This window comes from Oncorhynchus kisutch, unplaced genomic scaffold (assembly GCF_002021735.2).
Source record: "Oncorhynchus kisutch isolate 150728-3 unplaced genomic scaffold, Okis_V2 Okis03b-Okis08b_hom, whole genome shotgun sequence".
Taxonomy (NCBI): domain Eukaryota; kingdom Metazoa; phylum Chordata; class Actinopteri; order Salmoniformes; family Salmonidae; genus Oncorhynchus; species Oncorhynchus kisutch.
In genome coordinates this window covers 19428921-19454879 of record NW_022261980.1, presented here as the reverse complement: position 1 = coordinate 19454879, position 25959 = coordinate 19428921, and the positions used below count along the sequence as shown (strand labels likewise).

General features: G+C 39.7%; 1 protein-coding gene across 2 annotated transcripts in view; it reads left to right on the top strand.

Moving 5' to 3' along the window:
- LOC116359664 (multiple C2 and transmembrane domain-containing protein 2) overlaps positions 1-25959 on the top strand; it is a 137086-nt gene that overhangs the window by 71432 nt on the left and 39695 nt on the right. The window contains exons 4-8 of one of the 2 annotated variants that reach the window (XM_031812892.1): positions 1992-2115; positions 8455-8597; positions 8720-8796; positions 15347-15461; positions 15765-15794. In XM_031812892.1, the coding sequence (XP_031668752.1) occupies positions 1992-2115; positions 8455-8597; positions 8720-8796; positions 15347-15461; positions 15765-15794 (489 nt within the window). The remainder of the gene's footprint in view (positions 1-1991; positions 2116-8454; positions 8598-8719; positions 8797-15346; positions 15462-15764; positions 15795-25959) is intronic. The other variant, XM_031812893.1, reaches the window with a different exon arrangement.

Genomic DNA, 25959 nt, shown 5'->3' with positions numbered 1-25959 from the left:
GTCTATAGCAGGCGGCAACGGTGAGAGACTTGTTTTTAGAGAGGTGGATTTTTAAAAGTAGAAGTTCAAATTGTTTGGGTACAGACCTGGATAGTAGGACAGAACTCTGCAGGCTATCTTTGCAGTAGATTGCAACACCGCCCCCTTTGGCAGTTCTATCTTGTCTGAAAATGTTGTAGTTTGGAATTAAAATGTCTGAGTTTTTGGTGGTCTTCCTAAGCCAGGATTCAGACACAGCTAGAACATCCGGGTTGGCAGAGTGTGCTAAAGCAGTGAATAGAACAAACTTAGGGAGGAGGCTTCTAATGTTAACATGCATGAAACCAAGGCTATTACGGTTACAGAAGTCGTCAAAAGAGAGCGCCTGGGGAATAGGAGTGGAGCTAGGCACTGCAGGGCCTGGATTCACCTCTACATCGCCAGAGGAACATAGGAGGAGTAGAATAAGGGTACGGCTAAAAGCTATGAGAATTGGTCGTCTAGAACGTCTGGAACATAGAGTAAAAGGAGGTTTCTGGGGGCGATAAAATAGCATCAAGGTATAATGTACAGACAAATGTATGGTAGGATGTGAATACAGTGGAGGTAAACCTAGGTATTGAGTGATGAAGAGAGAGATATTGTCTCTAGAAACATCGTTGAAACCAGGAGATGTCATTGCATGTGTGGGTGGTGGAACTAATAGGTTGGATAAGGTATAGTGAGCAGGACTAGAGGCTCTACAGTGAAATAAGCCAATAAACACTAACCAGAACAGAAATGGACAAGACATATTGACATTAAGGATAGGCATGCTTAGTCGAGTGATCAAAAGGGTCCGGTGAGTGGAGAGGTTGGTTGGTGATTTAGACAGCTAGCCAGGGCATCGGTAGCAAGCTAGCATAGGATGGAGGTCTGTTGTTAGCCACCCCTTACGTTCCGTCAGTAGATTAGTGGGGTTCCGTGTGGTAGAGGGGATTAATCCAAATCACACAACAACAACAAAAATAAAAACAATAGATATAGTTATAGAGGCCCAAGAAGAAAACATAATAATAATAATAAAAAATAAAAATAAAAATAAAAAATAAAAAAATTGTCCGATTGTCTATTCAGATAGCAGCCGGTAAGACAGCTAACGGTTAGCAGGCCGCAGATGGGCGTTCAGGTAACGTCGCGACGGAGGAGCCAGCCGAATAACTCCTTCGGGTAGATAACGTCGGCAGTCCAGTTGTGAAGGCCCGGTGGGGCTCCGCGAAGGCAGTAAAACGGGTCCGGATAGGTGACTGCAGCCCAGGTGTGATTGATGGAACTCAGGAGTGATTGACGGAGCTTGCTAGCTCCGGAATAATTGATGTTTGCTCCGGAATCGACGAAGGCCGATAGTCACACGGATAGCAGCTAGCTAGCTGTGAGATCCGGGTATGAATGTCCAGAGAGCAGTCGAAATCCAGGGACATGGAGAGAAAAATTGGTCCGGTATGTTCCGTTCCGAGCCGCGCTGCGCCGTACAGAACTGCCGATAGATTTTCGAGCTAAAGGATAGCTGATGACCACAAACCGTGGTTAGCTGAATATTAACGATTTGCCAGTAAAGGAGCTAACTAGCTTCTGAACTAGCTTCTGGATTAGCTTCTGGCTAGTTTCAGGCTAGCTTCTTGGAGTTTCTGGCTAGCTTCTTGGAGGATTACAGATCTGAGGTAAATAATACTTTTTTATAAATATACATTGGTGAGGCGGGTTGCAGGAGAGTGTTTTGAAGATGAGTTGATGGAAAATAAAAATAAAATGTATGTGAAAAAGTTGTAAATATATATATATACAGGACACGACAAGACGAGGACAAAAGACGTCTGAACTGCTATGCCACCTTGGAGAAAAAAAAGACCCTAAGCATGATGGGATGTGTTAATGGCTTGTGAACTCAGGAACCACACCTGTGGTTACAGCTTTCAATATACTTTGTATCCCTCATATGCTCAAGTGTTTCCATCATCTATGTACTCCAACAGTTTGAGATGGGGAGTCCTACTGAGATGCTGAGTGTATCCGACAGCACCAGAGAGTCCCAGAGGTCCTACCTCCTCTCTATCAACCTGAAGGAAGGACGCAACCTGGTCATCAGAGACCGCTGTGGTAAGACTGTTATTACACTTCATAACACATAAAACCTGGTCAGAGACCTCTGTGGTAACGCTGTTATTAGACTTTATAACACATAAAACCTGGTCATCAGAGACCTCTGTGGTAACGCTGTTATTAGACTTTATAACACATAAAACCTGGTCATCAGAGACCGCTGTGGTAAGACTGTTATTACACTTCATAACACATAAAACCTGGTCATCAGAGACCTCTGTGGTAACGCTGTTATTAGACTTTATAACACATAAAACCTGGTCATCAGAGACCTCTGTGGTAACGCTGTTATTAGACTTTATAACACATAAAACCTAGTCGTTAGAGACCTGTGGACTTTTCCATGTAAATATTGAAGTTACCAAAATGTGAATATTATCTGCCATGACTACGAGGTCCGATAGGAATTCAGGGAACTCAGTGAGGAACGCTGTATATGGCCCAGGAGGCCTGTAAACAGTAGCTATAAAAAGTCATTGAGTAGGCTGCATAGATTTCATGACTAGAAGTTCCAGTAATTGATAATGCAGTCATAAAATTAAAAACAATATATAGGGGATATGGTCACTAGTGTAGCCAGGAGGTGAGGCCTCATTTAACACAGTAAATTCATCAGGCTTAAGCCATGTTTCAGTCAGGCCAATCACATCAAGATTATGATCAGTGATTAGTTCATTGACTATAACTGCCATGGAAGTGAGGGATATAACATTAAGAGATGTGAGGTATCACAATCTCTTTCAATAATTACAAGAATGTAGGTCTTTATTCCAGTGAGATTGCTAAGGCGAACACCGTCATGTTTAGTTTGCCCAACTTAGATCGAGGCACAGACACGGTCTCAATGGGGATAGCTGAGCTGACTACACTGACTGACCAGGCCTGGTCCTATTTGTGGAGGCCAGAGATTAGTGTACTTACTGGTGGCACAGACACTGTTTCATCCTTTGCTACACTGAAATGACTCTTGCATAACGATTGTATCTGAAGCTGGGCTTGCAACACGACTATCCACACCATAAGGCGATAGTTCTCCTTTATAATACGAGCACAGCAACTGCATTGAGAAGGCACAGTGTTAATGTTACCAGTGGCTGCATTGAGAAGGCACAGTGTTAATGTTACCAGTGGCTGCATTGAGAAGGCACAGTGTTAATGTTACCAGTGGCTGCATTGAGAAGGCACAGTGGTAATGTTACCAGTGACTGCATTGAGAAGGCACAGTGTTAATGTTACCAGTGGCTGCATTGAGAAGGCACAGTGTTAATGTTACCAGTGACTGCATTGAGAAGGCACAGTGTTAATGTTACCAGTGACTGCATTGAGAAGGCACAGTGTTAATGTTACCAGTGACTGCATTGAGAAGGCCCAGTGTTAATGTTACCAGTGACTGCATTGAAAAGGCACAGTGTTAATGTTACCAGTGACTGCATTGAGAAGGCCCAGTGTTAATGTTACCAGTGACTGCATTGAGAAGGCCCAGTGTTAATGTTACCAGTGACAGCATTGAGAAGGCACAGTGTTAATGTTACCAGTGACTGCATTGAGAAGGCACAGTGTTAATGTTACCAGTGACTGCATTGAGAAGGCCCAGTGTTAATGTTACCAGTGACTGCATTGAGAAGGCACAGTGTTAATGTTACCAGTGACTGTATTGAGAAGGCACAGTGTTAATGTTACCAGTGACTGCATTGAGAAGGCACAGTGTTAATGTTACCAGTGACTGCATTGAGAAGGCCCAGTGTTAATGTTACCAGTGACTGCATTGAGAAGGCCCAGTGTTAATGTTACCAGTGACTGCATTGAGAAGGCCCAGTGTTAATGTTACCAGTGACTGCATTGAGAAGGCCCAGTGTTAATGTTACCAGTGACTGCATTGAGAAGGCACAGTGTTAATGTTACCAGTGACTGCATTGAGAAGGCACAGTGTTAATGTTACCAGTGACTGCATTGAGAAGGCCCAGTGTTAATGTTACCAGTGACTGCATTGAGAAGGCACAGTGTTAATGTTACCAGTGACTGCATTGAGAAGGCCCAATGTTCTTCTTTGCTTTTTCGTCTGGTGGAAGTCGTGCGTTGTACATTTCTAGAGTAGTGAAGATATTGTCTCCTGTTCATGTCTAGAGTAGTGAAGATACTGTTCATGTCTAGGGTTGTGAAGATACTGTTCATGTCTAGAAGTCCAAAGTTAAATCTAGAATTGGCTTCCTATTTCGCAACAAAGCATCCTTCACTCATGCTGCCAAACATACCCTTGTAAAACTGACCATCCTACCAATCCTCGACTTTGGCGATGTCATTTACAAAATAGCCTCCAATACCCTACTCAACAAATTGGATGCAGTCTATCACAGTGCAATCCGTTTTATCACCAAAGCCCCATATACTACCCACCATTGCGACCTGTACGCTCTCGTTGGCTGGCCCTCGCTTCATACTCGTCGCCAAACCCACTGGCTCCATGTCATCTACAAGACCCTGCTAGGTAAAGTCCCCCCTTATCTCAGCTCGCTGGTCACCATAGCATCTCCCACCTGTAGCACACGCTCCAGCAGGTATATCTCTCTAGTCACCCCCAAAACCAATTCTTTCTTTGGCCGCCTCTCCTTCCAGTTCTCTGCTGCCAATGACTGGAACGAACTACAAAAATCTCTGAAACTGGAAACACTTATCTCCCTCACTAGCTTTAAGCACCAACTGTCAGAGCAGCTCACAGATTACTGCACCTGTACATAGCCCACCTATAATTTAGCCCAAACAACTACCTCTTTCCCAACTGTATTTAATTTTAATTTATTTATTTATTTTGCTCCTTTGCACCCCATTATTTTTATTTCTACTTTGCACATTCTTCCATTGCAAAACTACCATTCCAGTATTTTACTTGCTATATTGTATTTACTTTGCCATCATGGCCTTTTTTGCCTTTACCTCCCTTCTCACCTCATTTGCTCACATTGTATATAGACTTGTTTATACTGCATTATTGACTGTATGTTTGTTTTTACTTCATGTGTAACTCTGTGTCGTTTTATCTGTCGAACTGCTTTGCTTTATCTTGGCCAGGTCGCAATTGTAAATGAGAACTTGTTCTCAACTTGCCTACCTGGTTAAATAAAGGTAAATAAATAAATAAATAGAGTAGTGAAGATACTGTTCATGTCTAGAGTAGTGAAGATACTGTTCATGTCTAGAGTAGTGAATATATTGTCTCCTGTTCATGTCTAGAGTAGTGAAGATATTGTCTCCTGTTCATGTCTAGAGTAGTGAAGATACTGTTCATGTCTAGAGTAGTGAAGATACTGTTCATGTCTAGGGTTGTGAAGATACTGTTCATGTCTAGAGTAGTGAAGATACTGTTCATGTCTAGAGTAGTGAAGATACTGTTCATGTCTAGAGTAGTGAAGATATTGTCTCCTGTTCATGTCTAGAGTAGTGAAGATATTGTCTCCTGTTCATGTCTAGAGTAGTGAAGATACTGTTCATGTCTAGAGTAGTGAAGATATTGTCTCCTGTTCATGTCTAGAGTAGTGAAGATACTGTTCATGTCTAGAGTAGTGAAGATATTGTCTCCTGTTCATGTCTAGAGTAGTGCAGATATTGTCTCCTGTTCATGTCTAGAGTAGTGAAGATACTGTTCATGTCTAGACTAGTGAAGATATTGTTCATGTCTAGTGTAGTGAAGATACTGTTCATGTCTAGAGTAGTGAAGATATTGTTCATGTCTAGGGTAGTGAAGATACTGTTCATGTCTAGACTAGTGAAGATACTGTTCATGTCTAGAGTAGTGAAGATATTGTCTCCTGTTCATGTCTAGAGTAGTGAAGATACTGTTCATGTCTAGAGTAGTGAAGATATTGTCTCCTGTTCATGTCTAGAGTAGTGAAGATACTGTTCATGTCTAGAGTAGTGAAGATACTGTTCATGTCTAGAGTAGTGAAGATATTGTCTCCTGTTCATGTCTAGAGTAGTGAAGATACTGTTCATGTCTAGAGTAGTGAAGATACTGTTCATGTCTAGAGTAGTGAAGATACTGTTCATGTCTAGAGTAGTGAAGATACTGTTCATGTGTAGTGAAGATACTGTTCATGTCTAGTGTAGTGAAGATACTGTTCATGTCTAGAGTAGTGAAAATACTGTTCATGTCTAGAGTAGTGAAGATACTGTTCATGTCTAGGGTAGTGAAGATACTGTTCATGTCTAGAGTAGTGAAGATACTGTTCATGTCTAGAGTAGTGAAGATACTGTTCATGTCTAGAGTAGTGAAGATACTGTTCATGTCTAGGGTAGTGAAGATTTTATCTCCTGTTCATGTCTAGGGTAGTGAAGATACTGTTCATGTCTAGGGTAGTGAAGATACTGTTCATGTCTAGAGTAGTGAAGATACTGTTCATGTCTAGAGTAGTGAAAATACTGTTCATGTCTAGAGTAGTGAAGATACTGTTCATGTCTAGTGTAGTGAAGATACTGTTCATGTCTAGAGTAGTGAAGATATTGTTCATGTCTAGGGTAGTGAAGATACTGTTCATGTCTAGACTAGTGGAGATACTGTTCATGTCTAGAGTAGTGAAGATATTGTCTCCTGTTCATGTCTAGAGTAGTGAAGATACTGTTCATGTCTAGAGTAGTGAAAATATTGTCTCCTGTTCATGTCTAGAGTAGTGAAGATACTGTTCGTGTCTAGAGTAGTGAAGCTACTGTTCATGTCTAGAGTAGTGAAGATATTGTCTCCTGTTCATGTCTAAAGTAGTGAAGATACTGTTCATGTCTAGAGTAGTGAAGATACTGTTCATGTCTAGAGTAGTGAAGATACTGTTCATGTCTAGAGTAGTGAAGAGACTGTTCATGTCTAGAGTAGTGAAGAGACTGTTCATGTCTAGAGTAGTGAAGATACTGTTCATGTCTAGAGTAGTGAAGATACTGTTCATGTGTAGTGAAGATACTGTTCATGTCTAGTGTAGTGAAGATACTGTTCATGTCTAGAGTAGTGAAAATACTGTTCATGTCTAGAGTAGTGAAGATACTGTTCATGTCTAGGGTAGTGAAGATACTGTTCATGTCTAGAGTAGTGAAGATACTGTTCATGTCTAGAGTAGTGAAGATACTGTTCATGTCTAGAGTAGTGAAGATACTGTTCATGTCTAGGGTAGTGAAGATATTATCTCCTGTTCATGTCTAGGGTAGTGAAGATACTGTTCATGTCTAGGGTAGTGAAGATACTGTTCATGTCTAGAGTAGTGAAAATACTGTTCATGTCTAGAGTAGTGAAAATACTGTTCATGTCTAGAGTAGTGAAAATACTGTTCATGTCTAGAGTAGTGAAGATACTGTTCATGTCTAGGGTAGTGAAAATACTGTTCATTTCTAGGGTAGTGAAGATACTGTTCATGTCTAGGGTAGTGAAGATACTGTTCATGTCTCGAGTAGTGAAAATACTGTTCATGTCTAGGGTAGTGAAGATACTGTTCATCTCTAGGGTAGTGAAGATATTATCTCCTGTTCATGTCTAGAGTAGTGAAGATACTGTTCATGTCTAGGGTAGTGAAGATACTGTTCATGTCTAGAGTAGTGAAGATACTGTTCATGTCTAGGGTAGTGAAGATACTGTTCATGTCTAGAGTAGTGAAAATACTGTTCATGTCTAGAGTAGTGAAGATATTGTTCACGTCTAGAGTAGTGAAGATATTGTTCATTTCTAGGGTAGTGAAGATATTGTTCATGTCTAGAGTAGTGAAGATATTATCCATATCTAGAGTAGTGAAGATACTGTTCATGTCTAGAGTAGTGAAGATATTGACTCCTCTTAACAGTTGACGGTTTTCACCAATGCTCTTCTAAATGTTGCACCACGGATACTGAGTTGTCGTGACTGGTTCTCTTAGGAAACTGTGCCGTCTCACATTGAGCCCATCATCAAAACCACTTCCTCTGGAAGAAACTCTCTCAGTACTCAGACATGACTTGAGATGTGAGCTGGAAGATGACTGAATGTAGAGTATTGAGCCCACTGACGTTGTGTTGAGATGGAGAGGAATCATGTTTTTCTTCCTGACTCTCAGTGAAATCTCTTCCTGCTTATTGTTTACATTCCATTAATCATTAACCAAGAGCCAGTTTATTAGTCATATGCACAGGATACACATGTTACACAGTACAAGGAGATGGAGACTGCGAGTTCACTCTCACCAACCTTCCAACCTCAGTGCACAGACACACTAACCACTAGGCCACTGAGGCCACCCCATAATAATTACATTAAATCCAGTCCATAGTGTATGATGAAGTAATCTGTCCTCTCATAGAGATATTCCTTCTCTGTGTTTTGTCCGTTCTCAGGTACAAGTGATCCTTACGTGAAGTTTAAACTGGATGGGAAGACACTATACAAGAGCAAAGTTGTTTATAAGAACCTCAACCCAACATGGAACGAGTCCTTCTCTTTCCCTGTCAGAGACCTGGACCAGAGACTGTATATTAAGGTAGGGGTTAGGACATACCTCATGTGTGGGGCCCAGTAGGGGCCGTTCTGGTCAGACGAGTGTTTCTGCTCTTTGTTCTGTTTCACTCTTCATTAAGCATCTTCATGTGGTCTACCTTGCAGGTGTATGACCGGGATCTGACCATGGATGACTTCATGGGATCCAGCTACATTCTCCTCAGTGATCTGGAGATGGAAAAGTGAGTGACACATTTTAAAATGTCACAATTTTCAGGAGATATTGATTGTTGTAACTCTGGCAGCAGGTAACCTAGAGGTTAGAGAGGTGAGAGGTTAGAGAGGCAGCAACCGGAACTCATCTCAGTTTACAGTGCAATATGATCAGTAAAGTAATCTTACACATGTAAAACATTAACACCTGCTGTGTGTATCTATCAGTTACACACGTCAATACACACAAGTATTCTGATGCCGTTAATGTTGTCAATACGGAAATAACACTGATCATCTCCAACCTGGCATTTCTTCATAATGAGACTGATTCTCTCCAACCTGGCATTTCTTCATAATGAGACTGATTCTCTCCAACCTGGCATTTCTTCATAATGAGACTGATCATCTCCAACCTGGCATTTCTTCATAATGAGACTGATTCTCTCCAACCTGGCATTTCTTCATAATGAGACAGATCATCTCCAATCTGGCATTTCTTCATAATGAGACTGATCATCTCCAATCTGGCATTTCTTCATAACGAGACAGATCATCTCCAACCTGGCATTTCTTCATAATGAGACTGATTCTCTCCAATCTGGCATTTCTTCATAATGAGACAGATCATCTCCAATCTGGCATTTCTTCATAATGAGACTGATCATCTCCAACCTGGCATTTCTTCATAATGAGACCATCTCCAATCTGGCATTTCTTCATAATGAGACAGATCATCTCCAATCTGGCATTTCTTCATAATGAGACCATCTCCAACCTGGCATTTCTTCATAATGAGACTGATCATCTCCAATCTGGCATTTCTTCATAATGAGACAGATCATCTCCAATCTGGCATTTCTTCATAATGAGACAGATCATCTCCAATCTGGCATTTCTTCATAATGAGACTGATCATCTCCAATCTGGCATTTCTTCATAATGAGACAGATCATCTCCAATCTGGCATTTCTTCATAATGAGACTGATCATCTCCAACCTGGCATTTCTTCATAATGAGACAGATCATCTCCAATCTGGCATTTCTTCATAATGAGACAGATCATCTCCAACCTGGCATTTCTTCATAATGAGACAGATCATCTCCAATCTGGCATTTCTTCATAATGAGACAGATCATCTCCAACGTGGCATTTCTTCATAATGAGACAGATCATCTCCAATCTGGCATTTCTTCATAATGAGACAGATCATCTCCAACCTGGCATTTCTTCATAATGAGACAGATCATCTCCAATCTGGCATTTCTTCATAATGAGACAGATCATCTCCAATCTGGCATTTCTTCATAATGAGACAGATCATCTCCAATCTGGCATTTCTTCATAATGAGACAGATCATCTCCAATCTGGCATTTCTTCATAATGAGACAGATCATCTCCAACGTGGCATTTCTTCATAATGAGACAGATCATCTCCAATCTGGCATTTCTTCATAATGAGACAGATCATCTCCAATCTGGCATTTCTTCATAATGAGATCATCTCCAATCTGGCATTTCTTCATAATGAGACAGATCATCTCCAACCTGGCATTTCTTCATAATGAGACAGATCATCTCCAACCTGGCATTTCTTCATAATGAGACAGATCATCTCCAATCTGGCATTTCTTCATAATGAGACTGATCATCTCCAACCTGGCATTTCTTCATAATGAGACAGATCATCTCCAATCTGGCATTTCTTCATAATGAGACAGATCATCTCCAACCTGGCATTTCTTCATAATGAGACAGATCATCTCCAATCTGGCATTTCTTCATAATGAGACAGATCATCTCCAACCTGGCATTTCTTCATAATGAGACAGATCATCTCCAATCTGGCATTTCTTCATAATGAGACTGATTCTCTCCAATCTGGCATTTCTTCATAATGAGACAGATCATCTCCAATCTGGCATTTCTTCATAATGAGACAGATCATCTCCAACCTGGCATTTCTTCATAATGAGACAGATCATCTCCAACCTGGCATTTCTTCATAATGAGACTGATCATCTCCAACCTGGCATTTCTTCATAATGAGACTGATCATCTCCAATCTGGCATTTCTTCATAATGAGACAGATCATCTCCAACCTGGCATTTCTTCATAATGAGACAGATCATCTCCAATCTGGCATTTCTTCATAATGAGACTGATTCTCTCCAACCTGGCATTTCTTCATAATGAGACAGATCATCTCCAATCTGGCATTTCTTCATAATGAGACAGATCATCTCCAACCTGGCATTTCTTCATAATGAGACTGATTCTCTCCAACCTGGCATTTCTTCATAATGAGACAGAGATGATCTCCAACCTGGCATTTCTTCATAATGAGACAGAGATAATCTCCAACCTGGCATTTCTTCATAATGAGACTGATTCTCTCCAACCTGGCATTTCTTCATAATGAGACTGATAATCTCCAACCTGGCATTTCTTCATAATGAGACTGATTCTCTCCAACCTGGCATTTCTTCATAATGAGACTGATAATCTCCAACCTGGCATTTCTTCATAATGAGGCTGATTCTCTCCAACCTGGCATTTCTTCATAATGAGACAGATAATCTCCAACCTGGCATTTCTTCATAATGAGGCTGATTCTCTCCAACCTGGCATTTCTTCATAATGAGACTGATTCTCTCCAATCTGGCATTTCTTCATAATGAGGCTGATTCTCTCCAATCTGGCATTTCTTCATAATGAGGCTGATTCTCTCCAACCTGGCATTTCTTCATAATGAGGCTGATTCTCTCCAACCTGGCATTTCTTCATAATGAGACAGATCATCTCCAACCTGGCATTTCTTCATAATGAGACAGATCATCTCCAACCTGGCATTTCTTCATAATGAGACCATCTCCAATCTGGCATTTCTTCATAATGAGGCTGATTCTCTCCAACCTGGCATTTCTTCATAATGAGACAGATCATCTCCAATCTGGCATTTCTTCATAATGAGACTGATTCTCTCCAACCTGGCATTTCTTCATAATGAGACAGATCATCTCCAACCTGGCATTTCTTCATAATGAGACAGATCATCTCCAATCTGGCATTTCTTCATAATGAGACAGATCATCTCCAATCTGGCATTTCTTCATAATGAGACAGATCATCTCCAATCTGGCATTTCTTCATAATGAGACAGATCATCTCCAACCTGGCATTTCTTCATAATGAGGCTGATTCTCTCCAACCTGGCATTTCTTCATAATGAGGCTGATTCTCTCCAACCTGGCATTTCTTCATAATGAGACTGATCATCTCCAATCTGGCATTTCTTCATAATGAGACAGATCATCTCCAATCTGGCATTTCTTCATAATGAGACAGATCATCTCCAATCTGGCATTTCTTCATAATGAGACTGATTCTCTCCAACCTGGCATTTCTTCATAATGAGACTGATTCTCTCCAATCTGGCATTTCTTCATAATGAGACAGATCATCTCCAACCTGGCATTTCTTCATAATGAGACTGATTCTCTCCAACCTGGCATTTCTTCATAATGAGACTGATTCTCTCCAATCTGGCATTTCTTCATAATGAGACTGATCATCTCCAATCTGGCATTTCTTCATAATGAGACAGATCATCTCCAACCTGGCATTTCTTCATAATGAGACAGATCATCTCCAACCTGGCATTTCTTCATAATGAGACAGATCATCTCCAATCTGGCATTTCTTCATAATGAGACTGATTCTCTCCAACCTGGCATTTCTTCATAATGAGACAGATCATCTCCAACCTGGCATTTCTTCATAATGAGACTGATCATCTCCAACCTGGCATTTCTTCATAATGAGACAGATCATCTCCAATCTGGCATTTCTTCATAATGAGACAGATCATCTCCAACCTGGCATTTCTTCATAATGAGACAGATCATCTCCAACCTGGCATTTCTTCATAATGAGACTGATTCTCTCCAACCTGGCATTTCTTCATAATGAGACAGATCATCTCCAACCTGGCATTTCTTCATAATGAGACTGATCATCTCCAATCTGGCATTTCTTCATAATGAGACAGATCATCTCCAATCTGGCATTTCTTCATAATGAGACAGATCATCTCCAATCTGGCATTTCTTCATAATGAGACAGATCATCTCCAACCTGGCATTTCTTCATAATGAGACAGATCATCTCCAATCTGGCATTTCTTCATAATGAGACAGATCATCTCCAATCTGGCATTTCTTCATAATGAGACTGATTCTCTCCAACCTGGCATTTCTTCATAATGAGACAGATCATCTCCAACCTGGCATTTCTTCATAATGAGACTGATCATCTCCAACCTGGCATTTCTTCATAATGAGACAGATCATCTCCAATCTGGCATTTCTTCATAATGAGACTGATTCTCTCCAACCTGGCATTTCTTCATAATGAGACAGATCATCTCCAACCTGGCATTTCTTCATAATGAGGCTGATTCTCTCCAACCTGGCATTTCTTCATAATGAGACAGATCATCTCCAATCTGGCATTTCTTCATAATGAGATCATCTCCAACCTGGCATTTCTTCATAATGAGACAGATCATCTCCAATCTGGCATTTCTTCATAATGAGACAGATCATCTCCAACCTGGCATTTCTTCATAATGAGACAGATCATCTCCAACCTGGCATTTCTTCATAATGAGACAGATCATCTCCAATCTGGCATTTCTTCATAATGAGACAGATCATCTCCAATCTGGCATTTCTTCATAATGAGACAGATCATCTCCAACCTGGCATTTCTTCATAATGAGACAGATCATCTCCAACCTGGCATTTCTTCATAATGAGACTGATCATCTCCAATCTGGCATTTCTTCATAATGAGACTGATTCTCTCCAACCTGGCATTTCTTCATAATGAGACTGATTCTCTCCAATCTGGCATTTCTTCATAATGAGACAGATCATCTCCAATCTGGCATTTCTTCATAATGAGACTGATCATCTCCAATCTGGCATTTCTTCATAATGAGACAGATCATCTCCAACCTGGCATTTCTTCATAATGAGACAGATCATCTCCAATCTGGCATTTCTTCATAATGAGACTGATCATCTCCAATCTGGCATTTCTTCATAATGAGACAGATCATCTCCAACCTGGCATTTCTTCATAATGAGACTGATAATCTCCAACCTGGCATTTCTTCATAATGAGACCATCTCCAATCTGGCATTTCTTCATAATGAGACAGATCATCTCCAATCTGGCATTTCTTCATAATGAGACTGATAATCTCCAACCTGGCATTTCTTCATAATGAGACCATCTCCAATCTGGCATTTCTTCATAATGAGACCATCTCCAATCTGGCATTTCTTCATAATGAGGCTGATTCTCTCCAACCTGGCATTTCTTCATAATGAGACAGATCATCTCCAATCTGGCATTTCTTCATAATGAGACAGATCATCTCCAATCTGGCATTTCTTCATAATGAGACAGATCATCTCCAATCTGGCATTTCTTCATAATGAGACAGATCATCTCCAATCTGGCATTTCTTCATAATGAGACAGATCATCTCCAACCTGGCATTTCTTCATAATGAGACAGATCATCTCCAACCTGGCATTTCTTCATAATGAGACAGATCATCTCCAATCTGGCATTTCTTCATAATGAGACAGATCATCTCCAATCTGGCATTTCTTCATAATGAGACTGATCATCTCCAACCTGGCATTTCTTCATAATGAGACTGATTCTCTCCAATCTGGCATTTCTTCATAATGAGACTGATTCTCTCCAATCTGGCATTTCTTCATAATGAGATCATCTCCAATCTGGCATTTCTTCATAATGAGATCATCTCCAATCTGGCATTTCTTCATAATGAGACAGATCATCTCCAACCTGGCATTTCTTCATAATGAGACAGAGATAATCTCCAACCTGGCATTTCTTCATAATGAGACAGATCATCTCCAATCTGGCATTTCTTCATAATGAGACAGATCATCTCCAATCTGGCATTTCTTCATAATGAGACTGATTCTCTCCAACCTGGCATTTCTTCATAATGAGGCAGATCATCTCCAATCTGGCATTTCTTCATAATGAGACAGAGATAATCTCCAACCTGGCATTTCTTCATAATGAGACAGATCATCTCCAATCTGGCATTTCTTCATAATGAGACTGATCATCTCCAATCTGGCATTTCTTCATAATGAGATCATCTCCAATCTGGCATTTCTTCATAATGAGACTGATCATCTCCAATCTGGCATTTCTTCATAATGAGACTGATCATCTCCAATCTGGCATTTCTTCATAATGAGATCATCTCCAATCTGGCATTTCTTCATAATGAGACAGATCATCTCCAATCTGGCATAACAAAGTGTAATGACTTGTTTCAAGAAGGTTTTTTATTAAGAAGCATATCCATGTGAAAAAATGTACAAACCCCCCATCGTCCATCTGTCTGTCACAGCCCGAGCTGAACTAACCCAGGCTAACTGAATAGTGACTATGCTAAGCTAACCCAGGCTAACTGAACCATGTTTTATGCTAAGCTAACCCTGTTGTATCCCTAGGGTGTGTGAGCTGTCCGTGCGTCTGGACGACCCCAACAGTCTGGAGGAGGACATGGGAGTCATCATGCTGGACATGTCTCTCTCTCTTAGGAATAGAGACAACGAGAGGAACTCTGTAAGGAACTAGACAATACAATATACCATATCTAACAGGCTTGGGGTCAATTCCTTTTCAGTTCAGTCAATTCAGGAAGTCAACTGAAATTCCAATTCCATTTGTTCCTCATAGAGAAGCTTTGAAGAAAATGAGAATGAGTTTTAACTTCCTGATTTGACAGAGTTTGATGGAATTGACCCCAACTATGATGTCTACCATATTCTACAGATGTACTTGCATGTTCTTGTTCCTCTACTAACTGTGACAGTGTGTTGTGCTTGTAACCTGCATGTACTTGTTGCCTGCATGTACCTGTTGCAGAGGTGGCCTAAGAGGAAGAGGAGTATCAGGGTAAGTCATCCAAACATATCCACTCTAGTGTACTGACACCACTATTTAATCACTTAGGATCCACTCTAGTGTACTGACACCACTATTTAATCACTTAGGATCCACTCTAGTGTACTGACACCACTATTTAATCAGGATCCACTCTAGTGTACTGACACCACTATTTAATCAGGATCCACTCTAGTGTACTGACACCACTATTTAATCAGGATCCACTCTAGTGTACTGACACCACTATTTAATCAGGATCCACTCTAGTGTACTGACACCACTATTTAATCAGGATCCACTCTAGTGTACTGACACCACTATTTAATCAGGATCCACTCTAGTGTACTGACACCACTATTTAATCAGGATCCACTCTAGTGTACTGACACCACTATTTAATCAGGATCCACTCTAGTGTACTGACACCACTATTTAATCAGGATCCACTCTAGTGTACTGACACCACTATTTAATCAGGATCCACTCTAGTGTACTGACACCACTATTTAATCACTAAGGATCCACTCTAGTGTACTGACACCACTATTTAATCAGGATCCACTCTAGTGTACTGACACCACTATTTAATCACTTAGGATCTACTCTAGTGTAGTGACACCATTATTTAATCAGGATCCACTCTAGTGAACTGACACCACTATTTAATCATGTAGGATCCACTCTAGTGTGCTGACACCACTATTTAATCATGTAGGATCCACTCTAGTGTACTGACACCACTATTTAATCACTTAGGATCCACTCTAGTGTACTGACACCACTATTTAATCACTTAGGATCCACTCTAGTCTACTGACACCACTATTTAATCAGGATCCACTCTAGTGTACTGACACCACTATTTAATCAGGATCCACTCTAGTGTACTGACATCACTATTTAATCAGGATCCACACTAGTGTACTGACACCACTATTTAATCACTAAGGATCCACTCTAGTGTACTGACACCACTATTTAATCAGGATCCACTCTAGTGTACTGACACCACTATTTAATCACGTAGGATCCACTCTAGTGTACTGACACCACTATTTAATCACTTAGGATCCACTCTAGTGTACTGACACCACTATTTAATCACTTAGGATCCACTCTAGTGTACTGACACCACTATTTAATCAGGATCCACTCTAGTGTACTGACACCACTATTTAATCAGGATCCACTCTAGTGTACTGACACCACTATTTAATGACTTAGGATCCACTCTAGTGTACTGACACCACTATTTAATCAGGATCCACTCTAGTGTACTGACACCACTATTTAATGACTTAGGATCCACTCTAGTGTACTGACACCACTATTTAATCAGGATCCACTCTAGTGTACTGACACCACTATTTAATCACTTAGGATCTACTCTAGTGTAGTGACACCATTATTTAATCAGGATCTACTCTAGTGTAGTGACACCATTATTTAATCAGGATCCACTCTAGTTTACTGACACCACTATTTAATCACTTAGGATCCACTCTAGTGTACTGACATCACTATTTAATCACTTAGGATCCACTCTAGTGTACTGACACCACTATTTAATCACTTAGGATCCACTCTAGTGTACTGACACCACTATTTAATCAGGATCCACTCTAGTGTACTGACACCACTATTTAATCAGGATCCACTCTAGTGTACTGACACCACTATTTAATCAGGATCCACTCTAGTGTACTGACACCACTATTTAATCAGGATCCACTCTAGTGTACTGACACCACTATTTAATCAGGATCCACTCTAGTGTACTGACACCACTATTTAATCAGGATCCACTCTAGTGTACTGACACCACTATTTAATCACTAAGGATCCACTCTAGTGTACTGACACCACTATTTAATCAGGATCCACTCTAGTGTACTGACACCACTATTTAATCACTTAGGATCTACTCTAGTGTAGTGACACCATTATTTAATCAGGATCCACTCTAGTGAACTGACACCACTATTTAATCATGTAGGATCCACTCTAGTGTGCTGACACCACTATTTAATCATGTAGGATCCACTCTAGTGTACTGACACCACTATTTAATCACTTAGGATCCACTCTAGTTTACTGACACCACTATTTAATCAGGATCCACTCTAGTGTACTGACACCACTATTTAATCAGGATCCACTCTAGTGTACTGACACCACTATTTAATCACTTAGGATCCACTCTAGTGTGCTGACACCACTATTTAATCAGGATCCACTCTAGTGTACTGACACCACTATTTAATCACTTAGGATCCACTCTAGTGTACTGACACCACTATTTAATCACTTAGGATCCACTCTAGTGTACTGACACCACTATTTAATCACTTAGGATCCACTCTAGTTTACTGACACCACTATTTAATCAGGATCCACTCTAGTGTACTGACACCACTATTTAATCAGGATCCACTCTAGTGTACTGACACCACTATTTAATCACTTAGGATCCACTCTAGTGTGCTGACACCACTATTTAATCAGGATCCACTCTAGTGTACTGACACCACTATTTAATCACTTAGGATCCACTCTAGTGTACTGACACCTATTTAATCAGGATCCACTCTAGTGTACTGACACCACTATTTAATCAGGATCCACTCTAGTGTACTGACACCACTATTTAATCAGGATCCACTCTAGTGTACTGACACCACTATTTAATCACTAAGGATCCACTCTAGTGTACTGACACCACTATTTAATCAGGATCCACTCTAGTGTACTGACACCACTATTTAATCAGGATCCACTCTAGTGTACTGACACCACTATTTAATCACTTAGGATCCACTCTAGTGTGCTGACACCACTATTTAATCAGGATCCACTCTAGTGTACTGACACCACTATTTAATCACTTAGGATCCACTCTAGTGTACTGACACCTATTTAATCAGGATCCACTCTAGTGTACTGACACCACTATTTAATCAGGATACACTCTAGTGTACTGACACCACTATTTAATCAGGATCCACTCTAGTGTACTGACACCACTATTTAATCAGGATCCACTCTAGTGTGCTGACACCACTATTTAATCAGGATCCACTCTAGTGTTCTGACACCACTATTTAATCACTTAGGATCCACTCTAGTGTACTGACACCACTATTTAATCACTTAGGATCCACTCTAGTGTAGTGACACCACTATTTAATCACTTAGGATCCACTCTAGTATACTGACACCACTATTTAATCAGGATCCAAAACTTTTTCATTGAAACAATTCATTTGTATGAACCAGAATCAGTCCCATGAAGCTGGACATTGGTCTTTCTCCACTAGAGGGCAGTATACCACCAAGAACCAGTGTTTTATGAGTTACTGCCACATCCCTACTAATAATCTCTGTTAAATAAATGATGTGTTTGATTTGATGATGTTAAAGTGTAGCAGGTTGGTTCTATGTCTTTGCAGTGTGTCGTCCTCCTCTGTTTGCATACAGTATGAAACACATTTAAACATCCGTTTTTATTAAGCTCCGGTACAGCCGGAAGATGATTGCTCTGAGACAGGGTCCTCGTCCATAATGGCACCCTATTCCCTATGCTACCTGGTCTAAAGTAGTGCACTACACGAGAATAGGGTGCCATTTGTGTCACAGCTTAATCTAGTGAACTGAATAGGAGCTTAATGTATTTCTGTCAGTTTTCTCTTGATGTAAGCTCACCTAATTATCTTAGAGCAGATGAGTCTTAGAGTGCGCCAGGAATGGCTCCCTATTCCCTATATAGTGCACTACTTTAGACCAGAGCCCTATGGCACCCTATTCCCTATATAGTGCACTACTTTAGACCAGAGCACTATGGCACCCTATTCCCTATATAGTGCACTACTTTAGACCAGAGCCCTATGGCTCCCTATTCCCTATATATAGTGCACTACTTTAGACCAGAGCCCTATGGCACTCTATTCCCTATATATAGTGCACTACTTTAGACCAGAGCCCTATGGCACCCTATTCCCTATATAGTGCACTACTTTAGACCAGAGCCCTATGGCACCCTATTCCCTATATAGTGCACTACTTTAGACCAGAGCCCTATGGCTCCCTATTCCCTATATATAGTGCACTACTTTAGACCAGAGCCCTATGGCACCCTATTCCCTATATAGTGCACTACTTTAGACCAGAGCCCTATGGGACCCTATTCCCTATATAGTGCACTACTTTAGACCAGAGCCCTATGGCACCCTATTCCCTATATAGTGCACTACTTTAGACCAGAGCCCTATGGCACTCTATTCCCTATATATAGTGCACTACTTTAGACCAGAGCCCTATGGCACCCTATTCCCTATATAGTACACTACTTTAGACCAGAGCCCTATGGCACTCTATTCCCTATATAGTGCACTACTTTAGACCAGAGCCCTATGGCACCCTATTCCCTATATAGTACACTACTTTAGACCAGAGCCCTATGGCACCCTATTCCCTATATAGTACACTACTTTAGACCAGAGCCCTATGGCACCCTATTCCCTATATAGTGCACTACTTTAGACCAGAGCCCTATGGCACCCTATTCCCTATATAGTACACTACTTTAGACCAGAGCCCTATGGCACTCTATTCCCTATATAGTGCACTACTTTAGACCAGAGCCCTATGGCACCCTATTCCCTATATAGTACACTACTTTAGACCAGAGCCCTATGGCACCCTATTTCCTATATAGTACACTACTTTAGACCAGAGCCCTATGGCACTCTATTCCATATATATAGTGCACTACTTTAGACCAGAGCCCTATGGCACCCTATTCCCTATATAGTGCTCTACTTTAGACCAGAGCCCTATGGCACCCTATTCCCTATATATAGTGCACTACTTTAGACCAGAGCCCTATGGCACCCTATTCCCTATATATAGTGCACTACTTTAGACCAGAGCCCTATGGCACCCTATTCCCTATATAGTGCACTACTTTAGACCAGAGCCCTATGGGACCCTATTCCCTACATATAATGCACTACTTTAGACCAGAGCACTAAGGGGAATATACTGTACACTGCGTAGGGAATAGGGTGCTATTTTGGTTGCTGAAGTCAGAACACTAGTCTTCTGTCTGTCTGATTGATGGAAGTCCTTCACTGGCTGCTGTTAGTCTTATTAAAGGGGACCAATATGTCTGGACATATTCTTGTAGTAAGTGTCAAGATAATACAAATAGTATTCAGAAATATTGTTTTCCAGTGATATAGCATGGCTCATTTGAAATCCATCTACCTGGTGTTTATCTGTGTTTATAATGGTGATATAGCATGGCTCATTTGAAATCCATTTACCTGGTGTTTATCTGTGTTTATAATGGTGATATAGCATGGCTCATTTGAAATCCATCTACCTGGTGTTGATCTGTGTTTATAATGGTGATATAGCATGGCTCATTTGAAATCCATTTACCTGGTGTTTATCTGTGTTTATAATGGTGATATAGCATGGCTCATTTGAAATCCATTTACCTGGTGTTTATCTGTGTTTATAATGGTGATATAGCATGGCTCATTTGAAATCCATTTACCTGGTGTTTATCTGTGTTTATAATGGTGATATAGCATGGCTCATTTGAAATCCATCTACCTGGTGTTTATCTGTGTTTATAATGGTGATATAGCATGGCTCATTTGAAATCCATCTACCTGGTGCTTATCTGTGTTTATAATGGTGATATAGCATGGCTCATTTGAAATCCATTTACCTGGTGTTTATCTGTGTTTATAATGGTGATATAACATGGCTCATTTGAAATCCATCTACCTGGTGCTTATCTGTGTTTATAATGGTGATATAGCATGGCTCATTTGAAATCCATCTACCTGGTGTTTATCGGTGTTTATAATGGTGATATAGCATGGCTCATTTGAAATCCATTTACCTGGTGTTTATCTGTGTTTATAATGGTGATATAGCATGGCTCATTTGAAATCCATTTACCTGGTGTTTATCTGTGTTTATAATGGTGATATAGCATGGCTCATTTGAAATCCATTTACCTGGTGTTTATCTGTGTTTATAATGGTGATATAACATGGCTCATTTGAAATCCATTTACCTGGTGTTTATCTGTGTTTATAATGGTGATATAGCATGGCTCATTTGAAATCCATTTACCTGGTGTTTATCTGTGTTTATAATGGTGATATAGCATGGCTCATTTGAAATCCATCTACCTGGTGCTTATCTGTGTTTATAATGGTGATATAGCATGGCTCATTTGAAATCCATTTACCTGGTGTTTATCTGTGTTTATAATGGTGATATAGCATGGCTCATTTGAAATCCATCTACCTGGTGTTTATCGGTGTTTATAATGGTGATATAGCATGGCTCATTTGAAATCCATCTACCTGGTGTTTATCTGTGTTTATAATGGTGATATAGCATGGCTCATTTGAAATCCATTTACCTGGTGTTTATCGGTGTTTATAATGGTGATATAGCATGGCTCATTTGAAATCCATCTACCTGGTGTTTATCTGTGTTTATAATGGTGATATAGCATGGCTCATTTGAAATCCATTTACCTGGTGTTTATCGGTGTTTATAATGGTGATATAGCATGGCTCATTTGAAATCCATTTACCTGGTGTTTATCTGTGTTTATAATGGTGATATAGCATGGCTCATTTGAAATCCATTTACCTGGTGCTTATCTGTGTTTATAATGGTGATATAGCATGGCTCATTTGAAATCCATCTACCTGGTGTTTATCTGTGTTTATAATGGTGATATAGCATGGCTCATTTGAAATCCATTTACCTGGTGTTTATCGGTGTTTATAATGGTGATATAGCATGGCTCATTTGAAATCCATCTACCTGGTGTTTATCTGTGTTTATAATGGTGATATAGCATGGCTCATTTGAAATCCATTTACCTGGTGTTTATCGGTGTTTATAATGGTGATATAGCATGGCTCATTTGAAATCCATTTACCTGGTGTTTATCTGTGTTTATAATGGTGATATAGCATGGCTCATTTGAAATCCATTTACCTGGTGTTTATCTGTGTTTATAATGGTGATATAGCATGGCTCATTTGAAATCCATTTACCTGGTGTTTATCTGTGTTTATAATGGTGATATAGCATGGCTCATTTGAAATCCATCTACCTGGTGCTTATCGGTGTTTATAATGGTGATATAGCATGGCTCATTTGAAATCCATTTACCTGGTGTTTATCTGTGTTTATAATGGTGATATAGCATGGCTCATTTGAAATCCATCTACCTGGTGTTTATCGGTGTTTATAATGGTGATATAGCATGGCTCATTTGAAATCCATTTACCTGGTGTTTATCTGTGTTTATAATGGTGATATAGCATGGCTCATTTGAAATCCATTTACCTGGTGTTTATCGGTGTTTATAATGGTGATATAGCATGGCTCATTTGAAATCCATTTACCTGGTGTTTATCTGTGTTTATAATGGTGATATAGCATGGCTCATTTGAAATCCATTTACCTGGTGTTTATCGGTGTTTATAATGGTGATATAGCATGGCTCATTTGAAATCCATTTACCTGGTGTTTATCTGTGTTTATAATGGTGATATAGCATGGCTCATTTGAAATCCATTTACCTGGTGCTTATCTGTGTTTATAATGGTGATATAGCATGGCTCATTTGAAATCCATCTACCTGGTGCTTATCTGTGTTTATAATGGTGATATAGCATGGCTCATTTGAAATCCATCTACCTGGTGTTTATCTGTGTTTATAATGGTGATATAGCATGGCTCATTTGAAATCCATTTACCTGGTGTTTATCGGTGTTTATAATGGTGATATAGCATGGCTCATTTGAAATCCATCTACCTGGTGCTTATCTGTGTTTATAATGGTGATATAACATGGCTCATTTGAAATCCATTTACCTGGTGTTTATCTGTGTTTATAATGGTGATATAACATGGCTCATTTGAAATCCATTTACCTGGTGTTTATCTGTGTTTATAATGGTGATATAGCATGGCTCATTTGAAATCCATTTACCTGGTGTTTATCTGTGTTTATAATGGTGATATAGCATGGCTCATTTGAAATCCATCTACCTGGTGCTTATCTGTGTTTATAATGGTGATATAGCATGGCTCATTTGAAATCCATCTACCTGGTGCTTATCTGTGTTTATAATGGTGATATAGCATGGCTCATTTGAAATCCATCTACCTGGTGCTTATCTGTGTTTATAATGGTGATATAGCATGGCTCATTTGAAATCCATTTACCTGGTGCTTATCGGTGTTTATAATGGTGATATAGCATGGCTCATTTGAAATCCATTTACCTGGTGTTTATCTGTGTTTATAATGGTGATATAACATGGCTCATTTGAAATCCATTTACCTGGTGCTTATCTGTGTTTATAATGGTGATATAGCATGGCTCATTTGAAATCCATCTACCTGGTGTTTATCTGTGTTTATAATGGTGATATAGCATGGCTCATTTGAAATCCATCTACCTGGTGTTTATCTGTGTTTATAATGGTGATATAGCATGGCTCATTTGAAATCCATCTACCTGGTGTTTATCGGTGTTTATAATGGTGATATAGCATGGCTCATTTGAAATCCATTTACCTGGTGTTTATCTGTGTTTATAATGGTGATATAGCATGGCTCATTTGAAATCCATTTACCTGGTGTTTATCTGTGTTTATAATGGTGATATAGCATGGCTCATTTGAAATCCATCTACCTGGTGTTTATCTGTGTTTATAATGGTGATATAGCATGGCTCATTTGAAATCCATTTACCTGGTGTTTATCTGTGTTTATAATGGTGATATAGCATGGCTCATTTGAAATCCATCTACCTGGTGTTTATCGGTGTTTATAATGGTGATATAGCATGGCTCATTTGAAATCCATCTACCTGGTGCTTATCTGTGTTTATAATGGTGATATAGCATGGCTCATTTGAAATCCATCTACCTGGTGCTTATCTGTGTTTATAATGGTGATATAGCATGGCTCATTTGAAATCCATCTACCTGGTGCTTATCTGTGTTTATAATGGTGATATAGCATGGCTCATTTGAAATCCATTTACCTGGTGCTTATCGGTGTTTATAATGGTGATATAGCATGGCTCATTTGAAATCCATTTACCTGGTGTTTATCTGTGTTTATAATGGTGATATAACATGGCTCATTTGAAATCCATTTACCTGGTGCTTATCTGTGTTTATAATGGTGATATAGCATGGCTCATTTGAAATCCATCTACCTGGTGCTTATCTGTGTTTATAATGGTGATATAGCATGGCTCATTTGAAATCCATCTACCTGGTGCTTATCTGTGTTTATAATGGTGATATAGCATGGCTCATTTGAAATCCATTTACCTGGTGCTTATCGGTGTTTATAATGGTGATATAGCATGGCTCATTTGAAATCCATTTACCTGGTGTTTATCTGTGTTTATAATGGTGATATAACATGGCTCATTTGAAATCCATCTACCTGGTGCTTATCTGTGTTTATAATGGTGATATAGCATGGCTCATTTGAAATCCATCTACCTGGTGCTTATCTGTGTTTATAATGGTGATATAGCATGGCTCATTTGAAATCCATCTACCTGGTGCTTATCTGTGTTTATAATGGTGATATAGCATGGCTCATTTGAAATCCATCTACCTGGTGCTTATCTGTGTTTATAATGGTGATATAGCATGGCTCATTTGAAATCCATTTACCTGGTGCTTATCGGTGTTTATAATGGTGATATAGCATGGCTCATTTGAAATCCATTTACCTGGTGTTTATCTATGTTTATAATGGTGATATAACATGGCTCATTTGAAATCCATTTACCTGGTGCTTATCTGTGTTTATAATGGTGATATAACATGGCTCATTTGAAATCCATTTACCTGGTGCTTATCTGTGTTTATAATGGTGATATAACATGGCTCATTTGAAATCCATTTACCTGGTGCTTATCTGTGTTTATAATGGTGATATAGCATGGCTCATTTGAAATCCATTTACCTGGTGCTTATCTGTGTTTATAATGGTGATATAGCATGGCTCATTTGAAATCCATCTACCTGGTGTTTATCTGTGTTTATAATGGTGATATAACATGGCTCATTTGAAATCCATTTACCTGGTGTTTATC